The 19814-nt window shown below is 39.4% G+C and overlaps 1 protein-coding gene across 5 annotated transcripts in view; it reads right to left on the bottom strand.

The window, feature by feature from the left end:
* The window catches only part of Gtf2e2 (general transcription factor IIE subunit 2), a 42849-nt gene that overhangs the window by 5382 nt on the left and 17653 nt on the right, over positions 1-19814 (bottom strand). For 3 of the 5 annotated variants that reach the window (XM_050146845.1, XM_050146844.1, XM_050146846.1), the window contains exons 3-6: positions 15525-15616; positions 11111-11218; positions 9398-9580; positions 8530-8623 (exon numbers count right to left, since the gene is read on the bottom strand). In XM_050146845.1, the coding sequence (XP_050002802.1) occupies positions 8530-8623; positions 9398-9580; positions 11111-11218; positions 15525-15616 (477 nt within the window). Of the gene's footprint in view, positions 1-6977; positions 7752-8529; positions 8624-9397; positions 9581-11110; positions 11219-15524; positions 15617-19814 lie in introns of all 5 variants that reach the window. The other 2 variants (XR_007592617.1, XR_007592618.1) reach the window with 2 other exon arrangements.

Raw genomic sequence — 19814 nt, 5'->3', positions numbered from 1 at the left:
GCCTTGCAGACTCTACAACTTAGGTGTATCTCCAGCTACTTTGTGCTTTAACCCAAGGTCTGCCTATCGAACTCTTAAGCTGGCCTTAAGCTTTTAAGATCTCAATCCTCCTGCTGCCTCCCATGTGTCAGAATTACATGTACCAACAATGTCCAGTAATTTTTTAAATGTTTCTCTTGAAGCTTTGCATTGCCTTACTCTGCAGCTGTTACAGGATTTGTTATCTACATAACTCTACAGATAACTACAGCTACACATATATTTAAGATGAACATTAGATCACAAGGCAAAATTGCAATAGTGTTTGAAAAGATCCCAAATTTAATTGTTTTTTTAACTATGTGAGGAAGAAAACTATTCAACAAACAAGGGTACAAAGTGAAATTACTTTTTAATTTTATAAAACTGATCTAAGAAACTACAACTAAAAAATAAAATAATCTTTATTTTCTTCTTGTTATTTAGTTTGGTCTGATTTCCTCCCCACAGACAGGTTTTCTCTCTCTGTAGCCCTGGCTGTCCTGGAACTTTGTAAGTCAGGGTAGCCTTGAACTCTCAAATACACTTGTCTACTCCCAAGTGCTGGGACTAATGGCATGCACCACCACACCTTGCTTATTCTTTATTTTCTTTAATATTGTCAAGTCACTTAAAAACTCATTAAGCTGTATACAGTATTTCATCACCATAATACTGGGATTCAGGAGACTAAGTGCAGGTGCAGACCAGCCTGGGAAACTGAGTTATACCCTTCTCTCAGATAGGTAAGTAAGTGGACAGTCTTCACTGTCGGTCTGACTAGGGTTGGAGTCATCTATAAAACAGACCTCTGGTCGTGCTGTGAAGGCGTTTCTAAAGAAAAGGTATTCTGGTTTGCTTTCTGTTACTGTGATGAACTCTGTCAGGGAGGAAAGATTTATTTCTGCTTACAGGTTACAGTTCAACACCGTGGGAAGCCAAGGCAAGACTCTGCTTACTGGCTTGCTCCCTGCCACTAGTGTTCAACTAGCTTTCTTATACAACCCAGGACCACCACCCAGATCCAAGGACGACAGTGCTCACAGCAGGCGACTCTCTCCTCCTTCAATCACAGACGTGCGATCTCTCAAACTGAAGTGCCCTTTCTCAGTGTGTAAAGGTGACAGCTGAGATCAGCTAGAAGGTCAGACCCACACTAAATGTAGACAGTTCCTTATCTTGAAGGGCTGAGGTAAGAGGTTGAATAACAAAGCCTTTTTCTGCTTCCTAGCTGCCAGCACAATGTGACAAGCTGTCTCCAAGTCCCGGTGTGATGCCTCCCCTGTCATGATAGCCTTCAACTATCTGCCTGTCTGTCTGTGCCTGTCTATCTTAATTTGTGAACCAAAATAAATCCTTCCTAAGCTGCTTCTAGCTGCTGTTAGGTGTTTGGTCACAGCAAAGAAAGAGTAACTGGTGCAGGTGGAATGCAGGTAGATTACGCAGTCAGAAACCCAGACAAACACTACCTACTATTGATGAAATACAAGAAAATGGATGTCTTCTTACAAATGCTACAAACATCTATGTCTGTCCAAAGTTCACCATGGACATTTTGCAAGATATTGAGATCTGTTCACGTAGGCCTTTTGACAGAGTAAGATTCCTTTTCAAGTAAATGGGCATATGTAAGTCAGGCATTGGGCACACACTTTTAACCTCAGAACTAAAGAGAGAAGTAGGTGGATCTCTGAGTTCCAGGTCAGCCAGGGCTATGAAGAGACTGTCTCAAACAAAATGGGCATATGAGTGCATGACACCAAATATCACTTATAATAAATAGCACATGACAAAATAAGTTAAACTTTCTATCTACAGAGATACATTAAAATTGTGCTGAAGTAGCCGGGCGATGGTGGCGCACGCCTTTAATCCCAGCACTCGGGAGGCAGAGGCAGGCGGATCTCTGTGAGTTCGAGAACAGCCTGGTCTACAGAGCTAGTTCCAGGACAGGCTCCAAAGCCACAGAGAAATCCCGTCTCAAAAAAAAAAAAAAAAAAAAAAAATTGTGCTGAAGTACATGCATGAAACAAAATGCTACCAAGCCATCAAAAATAGTGCTCAGGTCCGGGGATGACGTTATGTGGCAAAAACAAACAAACAAACAAAAAAACCCTGTCCAGCATGCTCAAGCCCTTAGGTTCCATCCACAGCACTGTAAAATAAAACTAACCACTGAAAAGAACAACAGAGTCCAAAAGTAAGGACTCAAAAAGTGACAGCTATTAGAAGGAATACTAAACTCTTAAGAAGAAACAGTTTAAGCTTCCAATTAAAAACAGAAGTTACCAGCTGTGCTAGTTTGAATGTGATTGGCCCCATAATCTCATAGGGAGTGGCACTATTAGGAGGTGTGTCTTTGTTGAAGTGTGTCACTGTGGGGGAGGGCTTTGAGGTTTCCTAAACTCAGGATACCAACCAGCATCTCAATCAACTTCCTGATGCCTTCTGCCCACATCTGCCTGCACACCACCACGCTCTCTGCCATGATAATAATGGACTGAAACTCTGAAGTGAGGCACCCCAATTAAATGTTTTCCTTACAAGATTTTCAGTGGTCATGGTGTCTCTTCACAGCAATAAAAACCTTAATAAAAATAAAAACTAATAAAATAAAAATCCTACTAAAGACACCAGCAATGGAAAGAGTCCGTCAGACATTGGGATTCTCATCAGGAATACTATGCCAATATGCTACGTAGAAGATGGTTGTGACTGCATCCACAGACTACTACAATTGATCTATTACTGACTAACCAAACACAAAACTAAAAACATTGAGTCAAGATAACAAGTGGACAGATATGACTAAAACAACCTGTATCTTAGACACTGAAATTTTCAATATGACTACTAGCAGCTAGCAATCCCTATGTGCTACCTGGGTGCCAGGTTCCCTTTTATTTACTTAATACATTAATTAATCTTCATACAATCACAGCTTACAGAGAGGGGAGCTTCCCTAAGCTACAGTTTGATTCCTTGGACTGTTGTTCTCTTGACCACCGACATTCATATTACATCTAAATGAGTAAGAGCCTGGCTTAAGGAAATAAATGCCTTTAGGAAATAAAATACATGCTTTGGTCCAAATGCTGTTTACTTTTCTGATTAAGACAATTACTACAAAAAAAAAAAGACAATTACTACAGAACAAACTATAGGACATGCGCTTTTATCAGGCAAAATGAAGGGTGATCTTTAGCTTGCTTGAAACTTTTCATTCAAGAGCATTTCTGCTCTACATCGGAGGCTGACATCTAGTGGGCTAAAGCAAACATCACCATTGATGCAACCATATCAAAGACAGTATCAAAATGTGCCATGAATGAGGAGTGGGTACAGCCTAGGCTTTGAACTCAGAGCCTTATATATGCTAGCAAACACTTTATTACTATACCCCAGATCCAAAATCTACAGATTTTCAATTGGTTTTACATGGAAATACACATTTACATCATCAACAAAAACTGTTTTTCAAAATAATTTTACATCATTGATTCACACTGACCTTAACTGAAAACCAGTCTGTTATCCTTGGGGCTCCTGTCCATGACTGCCCCTACAACGTCTCCAGAGCACTGTGTGACTAAACTATACACTCCATCATGCTACACCTATAGACGTCTGACTCAGAGTGGGATTATGTCTTGATAAGCCCACTGTAAGCTCAACACATAAATCAAAATACACCTTATCTACTGAACAGCACAGCTCAGAAAAATGGTATTATGTATTGTCATGTCACTCTGTGTATAGGCTCGACGGCAAAGACCTTATTTACTCTATCCCAACAGCACTGTGCTAAATGACTGAACCCATGAAAAGGGACCTAAAGGTAATGAACACATCTCAATCTACTTTTCTCTTTTATGAACGTGAACTGAACCTTCAACCAGAGTAAGTCTGTCTCCCGAAGGACATTTGGTAATGTATGAAGGCAGCTATGGCTTTACACCACAGGGAAGCTGTGTCTCTGACAGCTACACAGCCAGAAATGCTGATAAATGTTCTATACTGCACAGCAACAACAAAAATTTCGGTCTCCAATGTCAATACTGCCAAAACTAAAAATTCTGCTGCCAGTATCTTTCCTAGGTGTTATTGACTGAAAAATACCAGTTTATATTAAACTGCATTTATAATCCAATACTGTCCACAAGTATTTTGTGTTGCTTTAATACTTCATTCTCTACATTGTATATTGTGTATAGAATGGCTTACCTTTGTAAATCACAGAAAAGCTGCACTTTTCACTTTCTAGAACCTCACAAATATTCTGAAGCACTTAAGGAAACCACAAGTTACAGCACATATGCTGCCCATGCATCAAACATCTACTGCTTATTTATAAGTATCATGATCATGGTGACTCCGCATTTAAAGGCATAAACAACTATTTCATTTATATTACATTTCTGGCATAACTATGCCTGACTACTTATAAATATTCGAAGAAAAAAATTTAAATATAGTAATTTACATTTAGGGTATTCTACTGACTTGGAAAGAAATTATACATTTATGCTGGGGCTAGAGAAATGACTCAGTAGTTAGGAGCACCGACTGCTCTTCCAGAGAACTAACCCACGTGATGGCTCATTATCTGAGACTCTACTTCCAGGCCACCCAAAGCCGCCTTCTGGCCTCCACAGGTACCACAAATTCATGTGATACAGACCAAACAACCATATACATATGTTTTAAAAAGAAGCTCAAATAATGTTATGCATACATTTCCAAACAGTAAAAGCATTACAAAATAGCTATCATAAGAAGAGTTCACTGACTCTGATTAGAAAAGCACCATTAGCATTAGACTAGCCTTCCTCTGCACAAAAGGAAACATCAGGTTTTCAGCTTGACCTCATCTTTTCTCACAGAAGTCATCTCAACATTTCACCTACCCCCTTAAACAAGCGTAACAAAAACTTGTTTATGGCCTTCCTTCTATTTTAAAAACTATATAGTCTTCTCTCTCAGAATGTAAGCTTCGTGGGCTGAAAAAGACCCGAGGTGGCTCAGCTTACCAACAAAACAAGCCTGATGACCTGCATTCCATTTTCAGGACCCACATGGTAGAAGGAAAGAACTGACTCCTGCACCGCCACTACACTGCAAATAATGTATAAAAAGAAAGAAAAAAGCTTCATATACACACACACACACGAGAATGTAAGCTTCATGAAAATACAGTGGTCCATATTGTTCACGTCTGAATCCCCTACAATTAGCAAAATGACTGCAGCACATACAGCAAATTATTTAGTAGGGTCTGTAAATAAGCATTTATAGAGTAAAGCAAACCCCCAGAACCTGTCAAAACAGAATATAAAGTTAGAAGAAGGCTGGGTGTGGTGGCATATGCCTTTTATCCTAGCACTTCAAGAAACCGTGAGTTAAGAGGCCAGCCTGATCTACAAATCCAGGGCCAGGACAACATTTTGAGACTCTTGACACACAAAAAAAGTCTTAAAAGCTAAGAATAACCATAGGCCACCACAAAAGAAATATCTAAAACACATGGATACAAGTGAAAGTGAAAGATGGGCAAAAGTGTATCAGGCAAATAAAGGGGAAGAGTTATTACATAGGATCTGGACTGCAGTGAGGTAACAAGGCAACCGAGGGAAACCCTCTACGGTGAGTATGAATATAGTCCTTTACTGTGACAGTCAGGGACATATGCAGATGAACTGCATGAAAACATGGAACACAACAACTACATAAAGCACTGAAGGAAACCATTAAAACCTTAATGACTGCTTAGTCAGTTCAGATTAAGAGGTCAAAAGTTTAATAGGTAGCAAATGATCTGATAGATTATATGTTACAAAAATAAAAACACTGCCAGGCGGTGGTAGCACATGCCTTTTATTGCAGCACTCAGGAGACAGAGGCAGGCAGACAGATCTCTGTGAGTTTAAGACCAGCCTGGTCTACAGAGTGAGTTCCAAAACAGCCAGGATGGTTGTTACACAGAGAAATTCTGTCTCTAAAAACCAAAATTAAATAAAAATAAAAACAAAACACAATAAGCAACAAAAGTAAAATAATAGTTTGGTAAAGAAGTAAGAAAACCACACCAAGTATAAGTTGGCAATTAAGAAGTGAAATAACAGAAAAAAATTAAAAGGGTTCTAGAAGCCATCTTCTGCAAAGCTGTCTGCCATTATAGATGCGATCTGTGAATGGATGACTTTGAAAGAAAAGAACAGTTTATTGGGACTGACTCACTAGGCAGAAAACTTAAAGCCAAAGATGCTGCTAAGAATAGAATAACAGTAAAAAGCAGCCAGTCCAACACCCTTAGTGAATGCTTTCAAGTATTCAGGGAATCTAATACTTTAATAAAAGGAGAAAAGGGCAGGGAAGAACCTACACTTTTCTTTTTTATGAATCCAGCAAAACGCCCATCAATAATACCCCACAAAGCACCAAAAAGAAAATTGACCAAACTGAAGTAAAACTCTGAGCAACAGGTCTGGAGAGGTGGCCCCGTGGTTAAGAGTGCACACTGCTCTTGCAGAGGACCCAAGTAGGTTCCCAATACCCATTATCAGGTATCTCACAACACCGGTACCTCCAGCTCCAGGGGAACAGACACCTCTGGCTTCCTAACATACCTGCTCATGTGCACAGGTACAAGCCCACAGGCACATACATATTAAAAATCTGAGCTATGTCACTATGAAGAATCCAGAAATAGGCAGTTGTTTCCAGATCTTAACCTCTAAACCTGCCTACCTTCCTAAATACTAATTCAAAGGCATAATTTTGCTTGTCCCTATCCTAGCTTACACAACTGTAAGCGTGCTTGCTAGCCCTGATACTCTGGGCTTTCTCACTGTTTTTGTTGTTGTTTGGTTGGTTTTTGGTTTTTTTGAGACAGGGTTTCTCAGTAGTTATGAAGCCAGTCCTGAAACTCGCTCTGTAAACCAGACTGCCCTCAAACTCACAGAGATTCACCTGCCTCTGCCTCCCGAGCGCTGGGATTAAAGGTGTGCGCCACATTCTCACTGTTTTCCTTAGACTGCTCCCAAGCCCAGACAGACACCTGAGCAGTGGTTCAGCTGCGCAGAATCCTTCTCCAGCTCTGGGAGACAAAAAGACCGAGACAAATACCTGACAGCAATCCAAGGTTAATCCATTCTAGAAGTGGTAAGCACGGCTCAGTACTAAGAAACCTAGGGAAACATTTCACAGTATATCAAATAAATAAGCAATAGCAAAGATCTTAAAAGAAGCAAACTTCTTTCTCAGTCTGCCTCTTGTTTTTAACAAAATCTCAGTCGTTTGATTTTACCAATAAAGACTCAGGAAGCAGATGCTGGGGTGAAAGCCTGCTAGCTCAGAGAGGCAGAGAAAGCACCCAGCTGACCCTGTTCCTTAGCCAGCGTCTCAGAAGCCTCCTCCTGTGCTATCCCAAAAAAGACTCCTCAAAACTGAATGTTCCTCTCTTCGCTTCTGTGAATCTCCTTCCGACCTCCCGACTCTAATTCTCTATAGTTTTCTCTTGTTCTCTTCCTGTCAACTGGCTGCTTGCTCTGCCTCTTGGCCTATGGTTAACTTTATTTAATCCTCTGTACAATAAGCAGAAAGCTCTTGGATTATATGTGTATGCCAGGGCTGAGCCACCAACTAGAAAACAGGTTTTTTCCAGTAAATACCATCTTCTGGACTCTGTGGGCAGACATACAAGTGATGCAAAACCATATATGCCAGCAAAAACACTGAAAATAAAAAAATTTTAAAAATTAAATATAAATCACAAGCTGCTACACTGTAATTTCATATACAAATGACTTAAAACCTTTCAAGACAGCGTAAGATGTGACATAATAGATGTGAGTCTTTTAGCTATGAGCTAAGAGGTGCTATATACCACCAACACAACAACAAACTACAACTAAGTATTGCAAGCTTTATCACCTTTAAACTGTGATATACTGAGCCAGGTGGTTGATGTGTGATTCCCCTTTGTATACTGTGAATACCATTTGGTTAATAAAGCTGCTTTCAGCCAATGGCTTAGTAGAATAAAGCCAGACAGGAAATCCAAACAGATATATAGTGAGAGTAGGCGGAGTCAGGGAGATGCCATGTAGCTGCCAGAGGGGAAAGACGCCAGATGTCACCTGGAACCTTGCTGGTAGGCCTCAACCTCGTGGTGATGCGCAAATTAATAGAGATGGGTTAATTTAAGATGTAAGAGCTAGCTAGAAATATGCTTAAACTACTAGCCAAACAGTACTGCAATTAAAGTAGTTTCTGTGTAATTATTTCAGGTCTGAGCAGCCAGAAACAAACAAGCAGCCTCTGCCAAGAGGTGGTGGTGGCACACATCTTCAATACCAGCACTTAGGAGAGAGGCAGGCATATCTCTGTGAGTTCAAGGCCAGACTGTTCTACAGATTAAGGTCCAGAACATCCATGGAGAAATCTTGTCTCAACAAACAAACAACAAAAATTTCGATATACTTAGAGAAGTATCTGCACAAAATGGCTCACCTTCATCCACAGAAAACTGACAGCTTTTATCATTGAAGAAAAGTATTTTCTTCTTATCAGGACGATTTACGAAAAGTATCTGGTCCCCTAAAGCCTTAAAGAAAAAAATTACCATCAAATTACTCATTTAAAATATACTATATATATGATACATATGCTACACACACGAGGGAGGAAGAGAACAAGGCTTCTCTTCTTTAGCCTACAATGTATCACTAGAGTCTACATGCCCCCCAAGTTTCAGCTGAATTTCTTTTTTCAGCAATTCTATCTTTAAGGATACTTTCAGACTTCTTAAGACTTCTGTCAAAGAACACAAAGGGGTGGGTGTGTGTGTGTGTGACAACAAGCAGTTTTTGCAAAAGACTCTCAAAATTAATGGGAAAATGTAACAAATTTCATGACCATAACTTTACTGCAAACTCCTTCATGTATATACATGTATATAACTCAATTTTGTTTTTTACATGTTTAAAACTTCAAAGAGGTACTGGAGATGACTCAGTGGGTAAGAGCCCTTGCTGCTCTTCCAAAGGATCCAAGTTCAGTTCCCTGCACCAACATCAGGCAGCTCACACTGCCTGTAGCAGCTTCAGCTCCACAGCATCCAACACCATCTTTTCTCCTTGAGCACCCACACATACATGGGCAGATACACACAGACACATGCATAAAAACATAAGAAACAAGGTATGGTGGCACATTTTAGTCCCAGCGTTCAGGATGTGGAGGCAGACAGATTTCTGATTTCTGTGAGTTCAGGACAACCAGGACTACACAGTGAGACCATGTCTCAAAAAAAAAAAAAAAAAAAACATTATTAATTCAAATTGTAGTAACAATATAGGAGTAAAAAGAGAAAAATTACCTTGACAGCTTTCTGGGAATTAGGAAGCCCTTCTTCTATGTCTTCTAATAGGATCCCTCCTAACCCTCGCTGGTCATGGTTATCCAGAAGCCTGAGGAGGGCCTTCTTATCTTTCAGGTTGTACTTTGGCTTGAAAGCATATTTCCCATCTATTACTTCAATTTTGGGATTGTTGACTAAAGCCTGTAATAACACCACGGTCAGGTTATATTTACTAAAGGAAACTTCATGCGTATGTTCTTAAATTCTAACACTACCCTACACAGGGGCAAACTAAAGTATCTTCAGAACATAAACTAGCACCTAAAATAGACATCCAGGATCCCAGAACAGGTCATCAGCATAGTGCTTACATCTTATTTTTTTAAAAAACAAAAAACTATGCTGTTGTGGGATATTTGTATACTGTGTGAAGACACTGCTGTGATTGGTGTGAACAGAAAGCTAGACGGTCGATAGCTAGGCAGAAGGATAGGTGGGATTCCTGGAAGAAGGAGGAGGTGGTAGGCCTGCAATCCCAGCTACCCGAGAAGCTGAGGCAGGAAGATTACACACTCGGACTACCTAGGTTACAGAGAAAGCTCGGGCCAGCATGTGCACTACGTGAGAATAATAATAATGAATAATTACATTGACTTTTTTAAAAAAAATTACTTTATTAATTAAAGATTTCTGTCTCTTCCCCACCACTGCCTCCCCTTTCCCTCCCCCAATCAAATCCCCCTCCCTCGTCAGCCCAAAGAGCAATCAGGGTTCCCCTGCCCTGTGGGAAGTCCAAGGACCACCCACCTCTATCCAGGTCTAGTAAGGTGAGCATCCAAACTGCCTAGGCTCCCACAAAACCAATAGGTGCAGTAGGATCAAAAACCCATTGCCATTGGTGATGCATGCCTTTAATCCCAGCACTTGGGAGGCAGAGGCAGGTAGATCTGAGTTCAAGGACTAGTCTACAAAGTGAATTCCAGTGTGTACTATTACACAGAGAGATCCTGTCTCAAAAAAAAAAAAAAAAGACATTTTAAAACAAGTATTATAAAAACTATATCAAAATAGCTAAACAAATTATAGGAATGTGTATGTTTAAATTAAACAAAGGCTCTACATCAAGTCTTAAGAAAAATTAAAATATTATCAGATCACAGCATTTATTAAAAAAAAAACAAAAAAAACTCTGAGCCAGGCATGATAACTCATGAAGCTAAAGCAGGAAAACTGTCCTGAGTTTGAAGTCAGCTTGGACTTCAAAAATTAGACCCTGACTCCTGCCCCTCTTTCTCCCTGCGCGCGCGCGCTCTCTCTCTCTCTCTCTCTCTCTCTCCCTCCCCCCCCCCCCCCCCCCCACACACACACACACACACACACACACACACACACACACACACCCGTCTCCCTCTCCAAAAACAAAACAAAAAAGAACAAAACAAAAACCCAATAAAACATGTCTACGGTTGGAGATGACGCAATGGTATTCTATCAGAAGTGGAATGTCCCGACACATGCTGGCCCTGGGCCCCTTCTCCAGCACCACCTCCACCATGCAAAAAAAAAAAAAAAAAAAAAAAAAGAAGAAGAACAAGAAGCAACTCTAGATAGCTGCAGCATATATCCCTTTTTGTAATTAACTATTTTTTTTTGTTGTTGTTTTTCAAGACAGGGTTTCTCTGTAGCTTTGGTGCCTGTCCATAATTAACTATTTTTAAAGTCTGTTCTTACCTCAGTCATTAGCCATTGTTTCTGCTTTAGTCCAATGTCTAAGTGTTGTGTCTCATCCAAAATCTCCTCTAAAGTTAAAGGATGTGTGTCTCCTCGCTGATGCCGGGTCTATTGAGGGAAGTTTTCAAGTGTTAAGTGCATGAAGTCAAAGTCACAAATAAACCTTTTCATAAACTATCTTTTCAGGAACGTAAGCACATATTATCTGCGGTAGTTAAGTATGTATGCCAGGATCAAGAACATGAAATCATACAAAACCAGAATAATAAAAATCAAATGATAAACTGAGATGGAAAACAAAAATCACAAACTAACCATAAACCAGGAGTGGGGACACACACCTGTAACACCAGCAAGTAGAAAGCTGAGGCAGGAGAATCACAAGTTCAAGACCATCCTAGACTACATGACGAGTTCAAGTTCAGCCTGATCTACATAATGAATTCAAAACTAATAGAGGCTACACAAGATGAAATGTGTTGAGATGGGGGAGGACAACAGCAACAACAAATTCTTCTAGTCACTGCAAGAAAAAAACTTGTAGGGAAACACAGATTAAGAGAAAACGAAATTCAAATGTCCTTAAATATGAAAAGACACTCAACTGCCACCAGGATGCCTCTGACCTATCAGATCAGCAGAGTGCAAAGGTCCTGTGTCACTGGTAAAGAAACATGGAAACAGGCCTTCTCACTGACAGAACACACAGTGTTGCAACCCTTGAAGACAAAATGCACTAATTAAACTGCAGCACAATACAAGCTATATACAGATGTTTTCTGTTAAGCAAGAAGTTCTCTATGCAGCCCTTTCACCACTGGACCACAGTCATACAAATGCTCACACTTCAAAAATGGTTGCCTCTAGTGTCCTCCACTGTGGCAAAAAAGGTCAGGGTGAACACAAATAATATCACCACCAACTCAGAGATATGCTGATACCTGAAAACTTGTCTATTCTGGGGTTTGATGTCAAAAAACACCTACACTTATTAAAGGAGCAGGTACAGGGACATGGGTAAGCAGAAGGGTACTGCAGATTCATGAATGCCAAAGGAGGTGACCCAGTGGCAGATGTGGCTCCTGAACAGGCTTTCTCAGAAGATACTGTGAGTCTAAGATTAACGACCACATTCACGGCAGTGTGTGCCTGTGATGAAGATGTGTTAAAAGGTGGCTTCTCATGGAACGTCCACGATCTAAAGGTGGACAGGGTACCACCAGGGATAAGACAGTGGGATTAGGAATGAGAATGACCTCTGTGTGTGAACCTCTCTATACTCTACATTTTATATTGAAAGATACATTCATTATTCAAAACAAAAATAACTACAAGACTCTACCTCAAGTAGGCAACAGAACTTCTTTGGGCCTCAGTCCAGACCTGTAAAACTTGAATTCTCAACTTTTCAAAACTAAGATGAGGGGTGGGGGCATAAAATCCAACGTTATCACAAACAGAAAACATTTCCTAAGCATTTGCTCTTCATTCATTCATCCAATTCTTTAGTACTGACTACTACAGGCTAAAAATGCAGAGATGAGATACAATGAAATGCAAATTATACCTACATTTTCACAAGCTCCCAATAGTGGGGCCAAGTTAGACATGTATCTATAAAATTTAGGTTAAAAAAACATTTCTTAAAAGAAATTCAGGGCTGGAATGATGGCTCAGAGGTTAGGAGCACTATCTGTTCTTTAGAAGGTCCTGAGTTCAATTCCCAGCAACCACATGGTGGCTCACAACCATCTGTAATGAGATCTGGTGCCCTCTTCTGGCCTGAAAGCATACATGCAGGCAGAACACAGTATACATAATAAATAAATAAATCTTAAAAAATAAACACACACACACACACAAAAAAAAAGACAAATTCAAGGGGCTAAAGAAAAGGCTAAGAGGTTAAGAGCTCTTCCAGAGGTCCTGAGTTCAATTCCCAGCAAATACATGATGGTTCACACTCATCTATAATGAGATCTGATGCCCTCTTCTGGTGTGCAAGCAAACATGCAGACAGAATACTGCATACATAATAAATAAATCTTTAATTTAAAAAAAAAAAGACAAATTTAAGCCAGGCTTGCTGGTATAAGCCTACCTTAGGTACTTGGTAGGCTAAAGTGGGAGAATCAGGTTCAAGGCTAGTCTGGACAACTTAATTGAGACCTTATAAAAGGTAGAAAGTGTGGAGATACAGCTCAGTGCAGAAGTGCTTTCTGCTCAACCCCCAGACACAGAGACAGACAAGCAGGCTGACAGAGTGCTTGCTTAGCACACACACAGCCTCAACCTGCATGCCACTACACCAATAATCCTAGCACTGGAGGTGGGGACAGGAGGGTCAAAAGTCATCCTCAAAACAGTGCATCTGAGGCCAGCCTAAAGTGTAGCTCAATAATAGTAGGTGATTGTGTAGAACACCAAAGCCCCGAGTTTGATCCCCAACATTGCCCTCCCATACCTGACACACACACAAGAATATGTTGGCCCCACCTAGAACATTCCAATTGATATAATCTGTAAAACTGATCAGTTTCCCTTTACACAATCTCTCCTCTTCCCATCCTAACACCCAAATCCCATTCAATATTATCCACGAGCACACTGTCCTCAGGAGAGTGTGCTAAAAAAGATTTTTTTTCCCCCAAAAGTTTAAATCTAAGTAATTCTCTTCAGGATTCCCAAGTTCATTCCTTAACTATTAGCTTAGGGAAAATCAAAAACAAAAACAGTTTAAAATGCGTACTTAAAGAGCTAAAGCAGTATCAACTGGGAGCCATTTCCTTTAGGTAACAAATATTTTCCAAGACTAGCAAGTTTTTCTAACTATGCTACATAAAATCCAGAAGTGGCATATACATTTATCCCAGATGCAGGCATATCTGAGTTCCAAGTCAGCCAGAGCTAAATTATAAGGTCATGTCTTTAAGAAAAAGAAAGAAAAAAAAAAAGGGGGCAACAAAATGGCTTAGTAGGTAAAGGTACCTGATGTCAAACCCGATGACCTGAGTTTGATCCCCAGAACCCACAATGTAGAAGGAAAAAACCTACTTCTCAGAACTATCCTCTGACCGCACAAGCACTGGACTTGAAACTTCCAATATCCCAATCTTACAGCGCTAGGGACAGAACCCAGCATCTTACACATACATGCACGCTATCACTGAGCTACACAGCTCTAGGTCCTGCCCTTTGGACTCATCTTCTAAAGGCTGAGAAAGTAATTAGTTAATGACCAGAAACCAAGTCCGTGGACAAGTTAGGTATTTTCCATTGTTTTGTTTAACAAAACCATGTGTCAAACAATGGCTGCCTAAAGGACGAAGTTCCAAGTATTTTTTTGGCACGTAACATGGAACTGTACTTATCACAAAATGTTCATTAGAACTAACGTAGCTTCATGAACATTTATTTCTCTGCACTTAAATCTACAAAATCTAAAAACAGCAGCAGAGTTGGTGCCAAATTCTACTTTATCCAACCAATAACTAACAAGAATCTTCAGATGCAGTAGCTACAAAAAGAAAAGAGGATTCCATTCATTTCCTTGATGGGTGAATTACTGTTACATACAAAGCAAACTCAATCAACCTTTTATCAATCAGTAATTGCAAAGCAACTCAAATCAGAAGCCTTGTGATCACAAGAAAAAATGTTAACTTTATTTGTACACTTGCTTATTAAGGAAAATAAAATTAAGAGCTAAATATACTTTTAAACACTGTCAATTTCCTTCAACTGACTGACAGCTCCAAGAGGCTGCTCTTTCTTGTTATCCCACCATCAGTAGATGTTAATAATTGTTTAACATACAGGGCAAGAAGTGAACTGAACGAACAATCAGTCAGAATCCTCTGGTGCTGAGAAATATAAATATAAATGTTTGTACTCGAAATCAAATACAAACTACACAATTCAGACACAGCCAGACATCAGCTTCTTATGCTTTTGAGTCAACGTTTCCTAAGATCCTCGGTGATTCTCTTAACCTCCAAGCAGAGAAATTAGCCATCAACTGCTTGAACTGTGCAATTTTTATTTCTCATATGAAGGAAGGAACTATCTTGAAAAGCTACCCCATCATTGGTTTTCCCAGGAAATGTATCTACTCCTTGGGAGGCCTCTTGCTGAGTCAAATGGTGAGTTGTATACTTGACTATAAAGTAAATTAAACAGAATTGAGTGCCCACTGTAATGCCAGCTTAACAGAGGGCAAAAGGCTGGAAACATTAAATATTTAAGGGTTTCTTGAAGTATAATCAACCTATAATAAGCTACACATACTAAAATGAGTAATTAGATATATCTTGACATATTTATATAAATATCTAACTTCTGCAAACCCAGATCTCTTAACTCCCTTTTTTTGTCAAAAAAAAAAAAAAAATCAAAGTGGTATGTGAGTACTTACTTTCATGTAATTCACGATCTTAGCAAGAACACCAAACTTATATCCAGAGCTTCCTGATAGTGCTTTCAAGTTAAATGATCCATTGTTATGATCTGGAAATGAAGTTCAAAAGAATTATTATAACAATTTCATATAATGTGCTATTATGACTTAGGAATAAAAATGATTTTAACTTTGGTAAAATACTTCCCTTTGACTTTTTTCATCTAATGAAGTGTACCTTGTAATATTTTGGCAAAACTCACAAAATCGATGTATGTTTATTGAATTGTCAAGCCCACCACCCACCCACCCTTCTTCAGAGAGAGGGTCTCACTCTAGTACACTCAAACTCATCATCCTCCACCTTAGCCTCCAAAATGCTGGGATTATAAGATTATGACATATTTTAAGCTAAATATAATTTAAAAGCATTAAAATATAGTTTGGGGAAGGAGAGTGCTGGAGATCTAATTCAAGGCCTGTGCGGGTTAGGCAAGCACTCTAACACAGAGCTATATCCCAAAATACAAGTATGTTGCCACTTGTATTTTGTAAGAGATAGTCTTACTAAAAAACCACACTAACCTCCAACTCCGAGATCCACCTGCCTCAGCCTCCTCGGCTGGAACGAAAGGCTGTGCCCCCATACCCAGCTCAAAACACAATTCTTTTACAAGTACCTTTATTTCTTTCTACTCCTACCTTCAACTTGATTAGAGTCCTCCAATAAATTAGACAAGAGAACATTATAAACACAAGAAATGAGTAAAGGAAGGATGGATACCTATTGCCCCTATATAATGTCCTCTTTACCTCCCTTCTTCCTCCCTCTTCTTCTTTCAGAAGTCCTTATTGTTCCAAAATATCTACCATTTTACCGCCTCCCTCCAGATAATGTTGTCAATGTATCTCAAATGCATTTGAGCCACAGACAAAAAAGATTACAAAATTCACTATAAATACAAGAAAAGCATCTCCGTAGCACACATTCTATTAGAAAGGCATCAGGTCAGATATCAACCTCCCACACAGTTGATACACAAATAGAGTGGCTAAATAAAAAAGAAGGGAAAGCCATCTCTGGCATCAGCTTGGTAATAACCATTTAAACAGAAGACTGCATTAGCACAACCACAAGTCAAATAAAACAACTGTCAGAGATCCAAAACAACAATTTCAGATGCAACATAATACTCCTTTGAAATTGGATAGTGAAAAGTCTTTATTGAATGTTTTCTTTCCTATGATATTAAAATGCAATGTCCTGAGGATCATGGGAGAAGGTAGAAAGGGAGGGAGAAAAAAGGGAGGGGAGCAAAGAAAAATACATAGTTCAATTTAAAAAAAAAAATCAACCAATCAATAAATAAAATGCAACATTCTTTGGAACTTTCCCTTAGAAATAGTTTATAATTTTGAAAAGTAACTCAATTGGCACATTAAAGTCTACTATGCTTCCAAAACTAAATATCAAAAATGACATACTGATAGTCTTTACATAAATGATTTCAAAGGGCAGGGGTGGTGGCATAATCTATAATCTTAAAAGACTTGGTAGGCTGAGAATCACAAAAGACGAGGCACATGGGAGGGGTCAGAGGGAGGAAATGGTAGAAGGGAAATGCCATAATTATTTTATACTTAATGCTTATATTAATATGTATATTATTTTATATTTTATTTATATTATTTTATATTTCATTAAAATTAAAAACTCTATTTTCTTCCAGAGGCCATGTCCAATTCTCAACACCTACAACTATCTGGCGGTTCACAATTACCTGTAACTCTAGCTCCAGGGAATCTAATACCCTCTTCTCAACTCCAAGGGCACTCAAGTACACAGACACACAAAATAATATACAATACTTATTAGTTTTTTTTTTTAATTTTAAGGTCATGCTCTGCTACATAGCAAGTTTAGGATGCGCCTGAGTTACAGAAGACCTGTCTCAACAATAATAGCACATTTGTTTCAATTATGAAATACTAACCTTATGGTTATTTTTTTCCCCAAGATTTCAAAACAGTTTTTAATAATAGTCACTAACCTTTATTGAACTGAGCATCACACTACATGATCTCCTTATTTAGTCCTCATAAAAAAAAAAATCCTGTTTAAGATTTTACTAAATTCAGGAAAATGGATTGAGCTAGAACACATTATTTTGAGGTAACCCAGACACAGAAAGACAATTATCACAGGTACTCACTCATAGGTTTTTAAACATAAAGCAAAGAAAGCCAGCCTACAAACCACAATCCCAGAGAACTTAGACAACAATGCAGGCAGTAAGAGAGATTTACATAATCTACATGGGAAATAGAAAGTAGAAAAAGACAAGATCTCCTGAGTAAATTGGGACCATGGGGACTTTGGGGTAGGGCTGAAGGGGGGGGGAGGGGAGAGGCAGGGAGGGGAGCAGAGAAAAATGTAGAGCTCAATAAATATCAATAAGATTTTATTAAAGTCTATTAAGATTCTACTGTTCTCTTTAATTTAGTGTGTGGAGGGAGAGGTTGCATGTGTACATGTAGGCCAGTTTGGGGTCTTCAATTTTTCCTCCATTTTTTTAAAAATTTTATCTTACGCATATGGGTGTTTTGCCTATATGTATGTCTGTGTACCCCACGAATACCCTGGTACCCACAGAAGCCAAAACAGGGTGTCAGATGCCCTGGAACTGGGGTTACAGACAGTTGTGAGTGTCCATGTGGCTCCTGGAAATCAAACCGAGGTTCTTTGGAAGAGCAGCTAGTATTCTTAACAGCTGAGCCATCTCTCCTGCCCCTCCATCATATTTTTCAGTCTCCCTGAACCTGAAACTCAAATGGTCACAAACCCAGTAATCTTTCTGTCCAGCCTGTCCAGCAATGGGGTTCCAGGTGCAAACTCCTGTGCCAGGCTCTCTGACGTGGGTGCTGGGAATCTCAGGTCATGGTCTCCTGCTTGTACAACCAGTGCCTCACAACTAAGCCATCTCCCCAGCTCTGACTGTCCTCTTTTAAGCGTAAAAATTTGAGGGTTTTAACAAGGCAAAGATTTTTTTTTTTTTTTTGGATTTTCGAGACAGGGTTTCTCCATAGCTTTTTGGTTCCTATCCTGGAACTAGCTCTTGTAGACCAGGCTGTCCTCGAACCCAAGAGATCCACCTGCCTCTGCCTCCCGAGTGCTGGGATTAAAGGCGTGCGCCACCACTGCCAAGCTAACAAGGCAAAGATTTAAATCAAGCTGTAAACCCTGTAATACTGCCCTGTACAAGAAGCTCTACCCACTACACTTTATTATTACCACACATTATTATTCCATCTAACACGGGCCATTTTGTCAGAACATAGACACCCATAAATACACACGAACCTAGGACCTCATGAATGCTAGGCAATGGTCTACCACTGAACTTAACCCACTAACTCCCTAAGTTACTTAGACTGGCCTTAAATGTGTGGTGTTACCTCCCAGACTCTTGAGTAGCTGGGATGATAGGGCTGTATCATCAAACCCAGAATTTTAATCAGTATTATTAAGTTTATCCTATAGTACTGTGCACGTATGTATCTATGTGTATCTATGTGTATATATGTAAAACTGAAAAGAGAAATCACAATATATTAAGAACAAAGTCCATCAAGAACAGTGGCAATGGGTCTTTGATCCTACTGCATGTAGTGGCTTTGTGGGAGCCTAGGCAGTTTGGATGCTCACCTTACGAGACCTGGATGGAGGAGGGTTTCCCTCGGACTTCCCACGGGACGGAGAGCCCTGATTGCTCTTTGGGCTGAAGAGGGAGGGGGAACGTATTGGGGGAGGGGGAGGGAAAGGGGAGGCGGAGGGGGGGAAGAGACTGAAATATTTAATAAATAAATAAAGAAAGAAAAAAAAAAAAAGAGAAAACCAAAGGGAAGGGGGAAAAGTAAATTAAAAGTTTAATAAGAGGAGGAAATGACTTGAAAAAAAAAAAAAAAAAAAAAAAAAGAACAAAGTCCAAACAATCAACTATGAACCACATAGTCTGCTTACTACAATGTCCCTAGTACTAAGTCAAAGCCAACTGAAGCCAACATTCAAGTATCTATTGAATGATTAAAGCAATGAAATAAGGGTATTTCCATGTACTCCTTTACAGTGCCAGAGACTAATGGAATGATTTATCTAAATATTTTTTTAGTCTATGTAGCAAGGATTTACCCAGTCTCCAGCTGTTTTTGTTTGATTTTTGCTGATTTATTGTTGTTGTTTGTTTTAAGACAGAATCTCATTATGTAGTCTAGAACTCACTATGCAGACTGGGCCAGCCTCTGCTTCTA

Source organism: Alexandromys fortis, unplaced genomic scaffold (assembly GCF_014885135.2).
Source record: "Alexandromys fortis isolate MF-2015 unplaced genomic scaffold, M_Fortis_MF-2015_v1.1 scaffold_55, whole genome shotgun sequence".
NCBI classification, from domain to species: Eukaryota; Metazoa; Chordata; class Mammalia; order Rodentia; family Cricetidae; genus Alexandromys; species Alexandromys fortis.
Note: the sequence above shows the minus strand (reverse complement) of the source record. Positions and strands in the feature narration are given on the sequence as shown.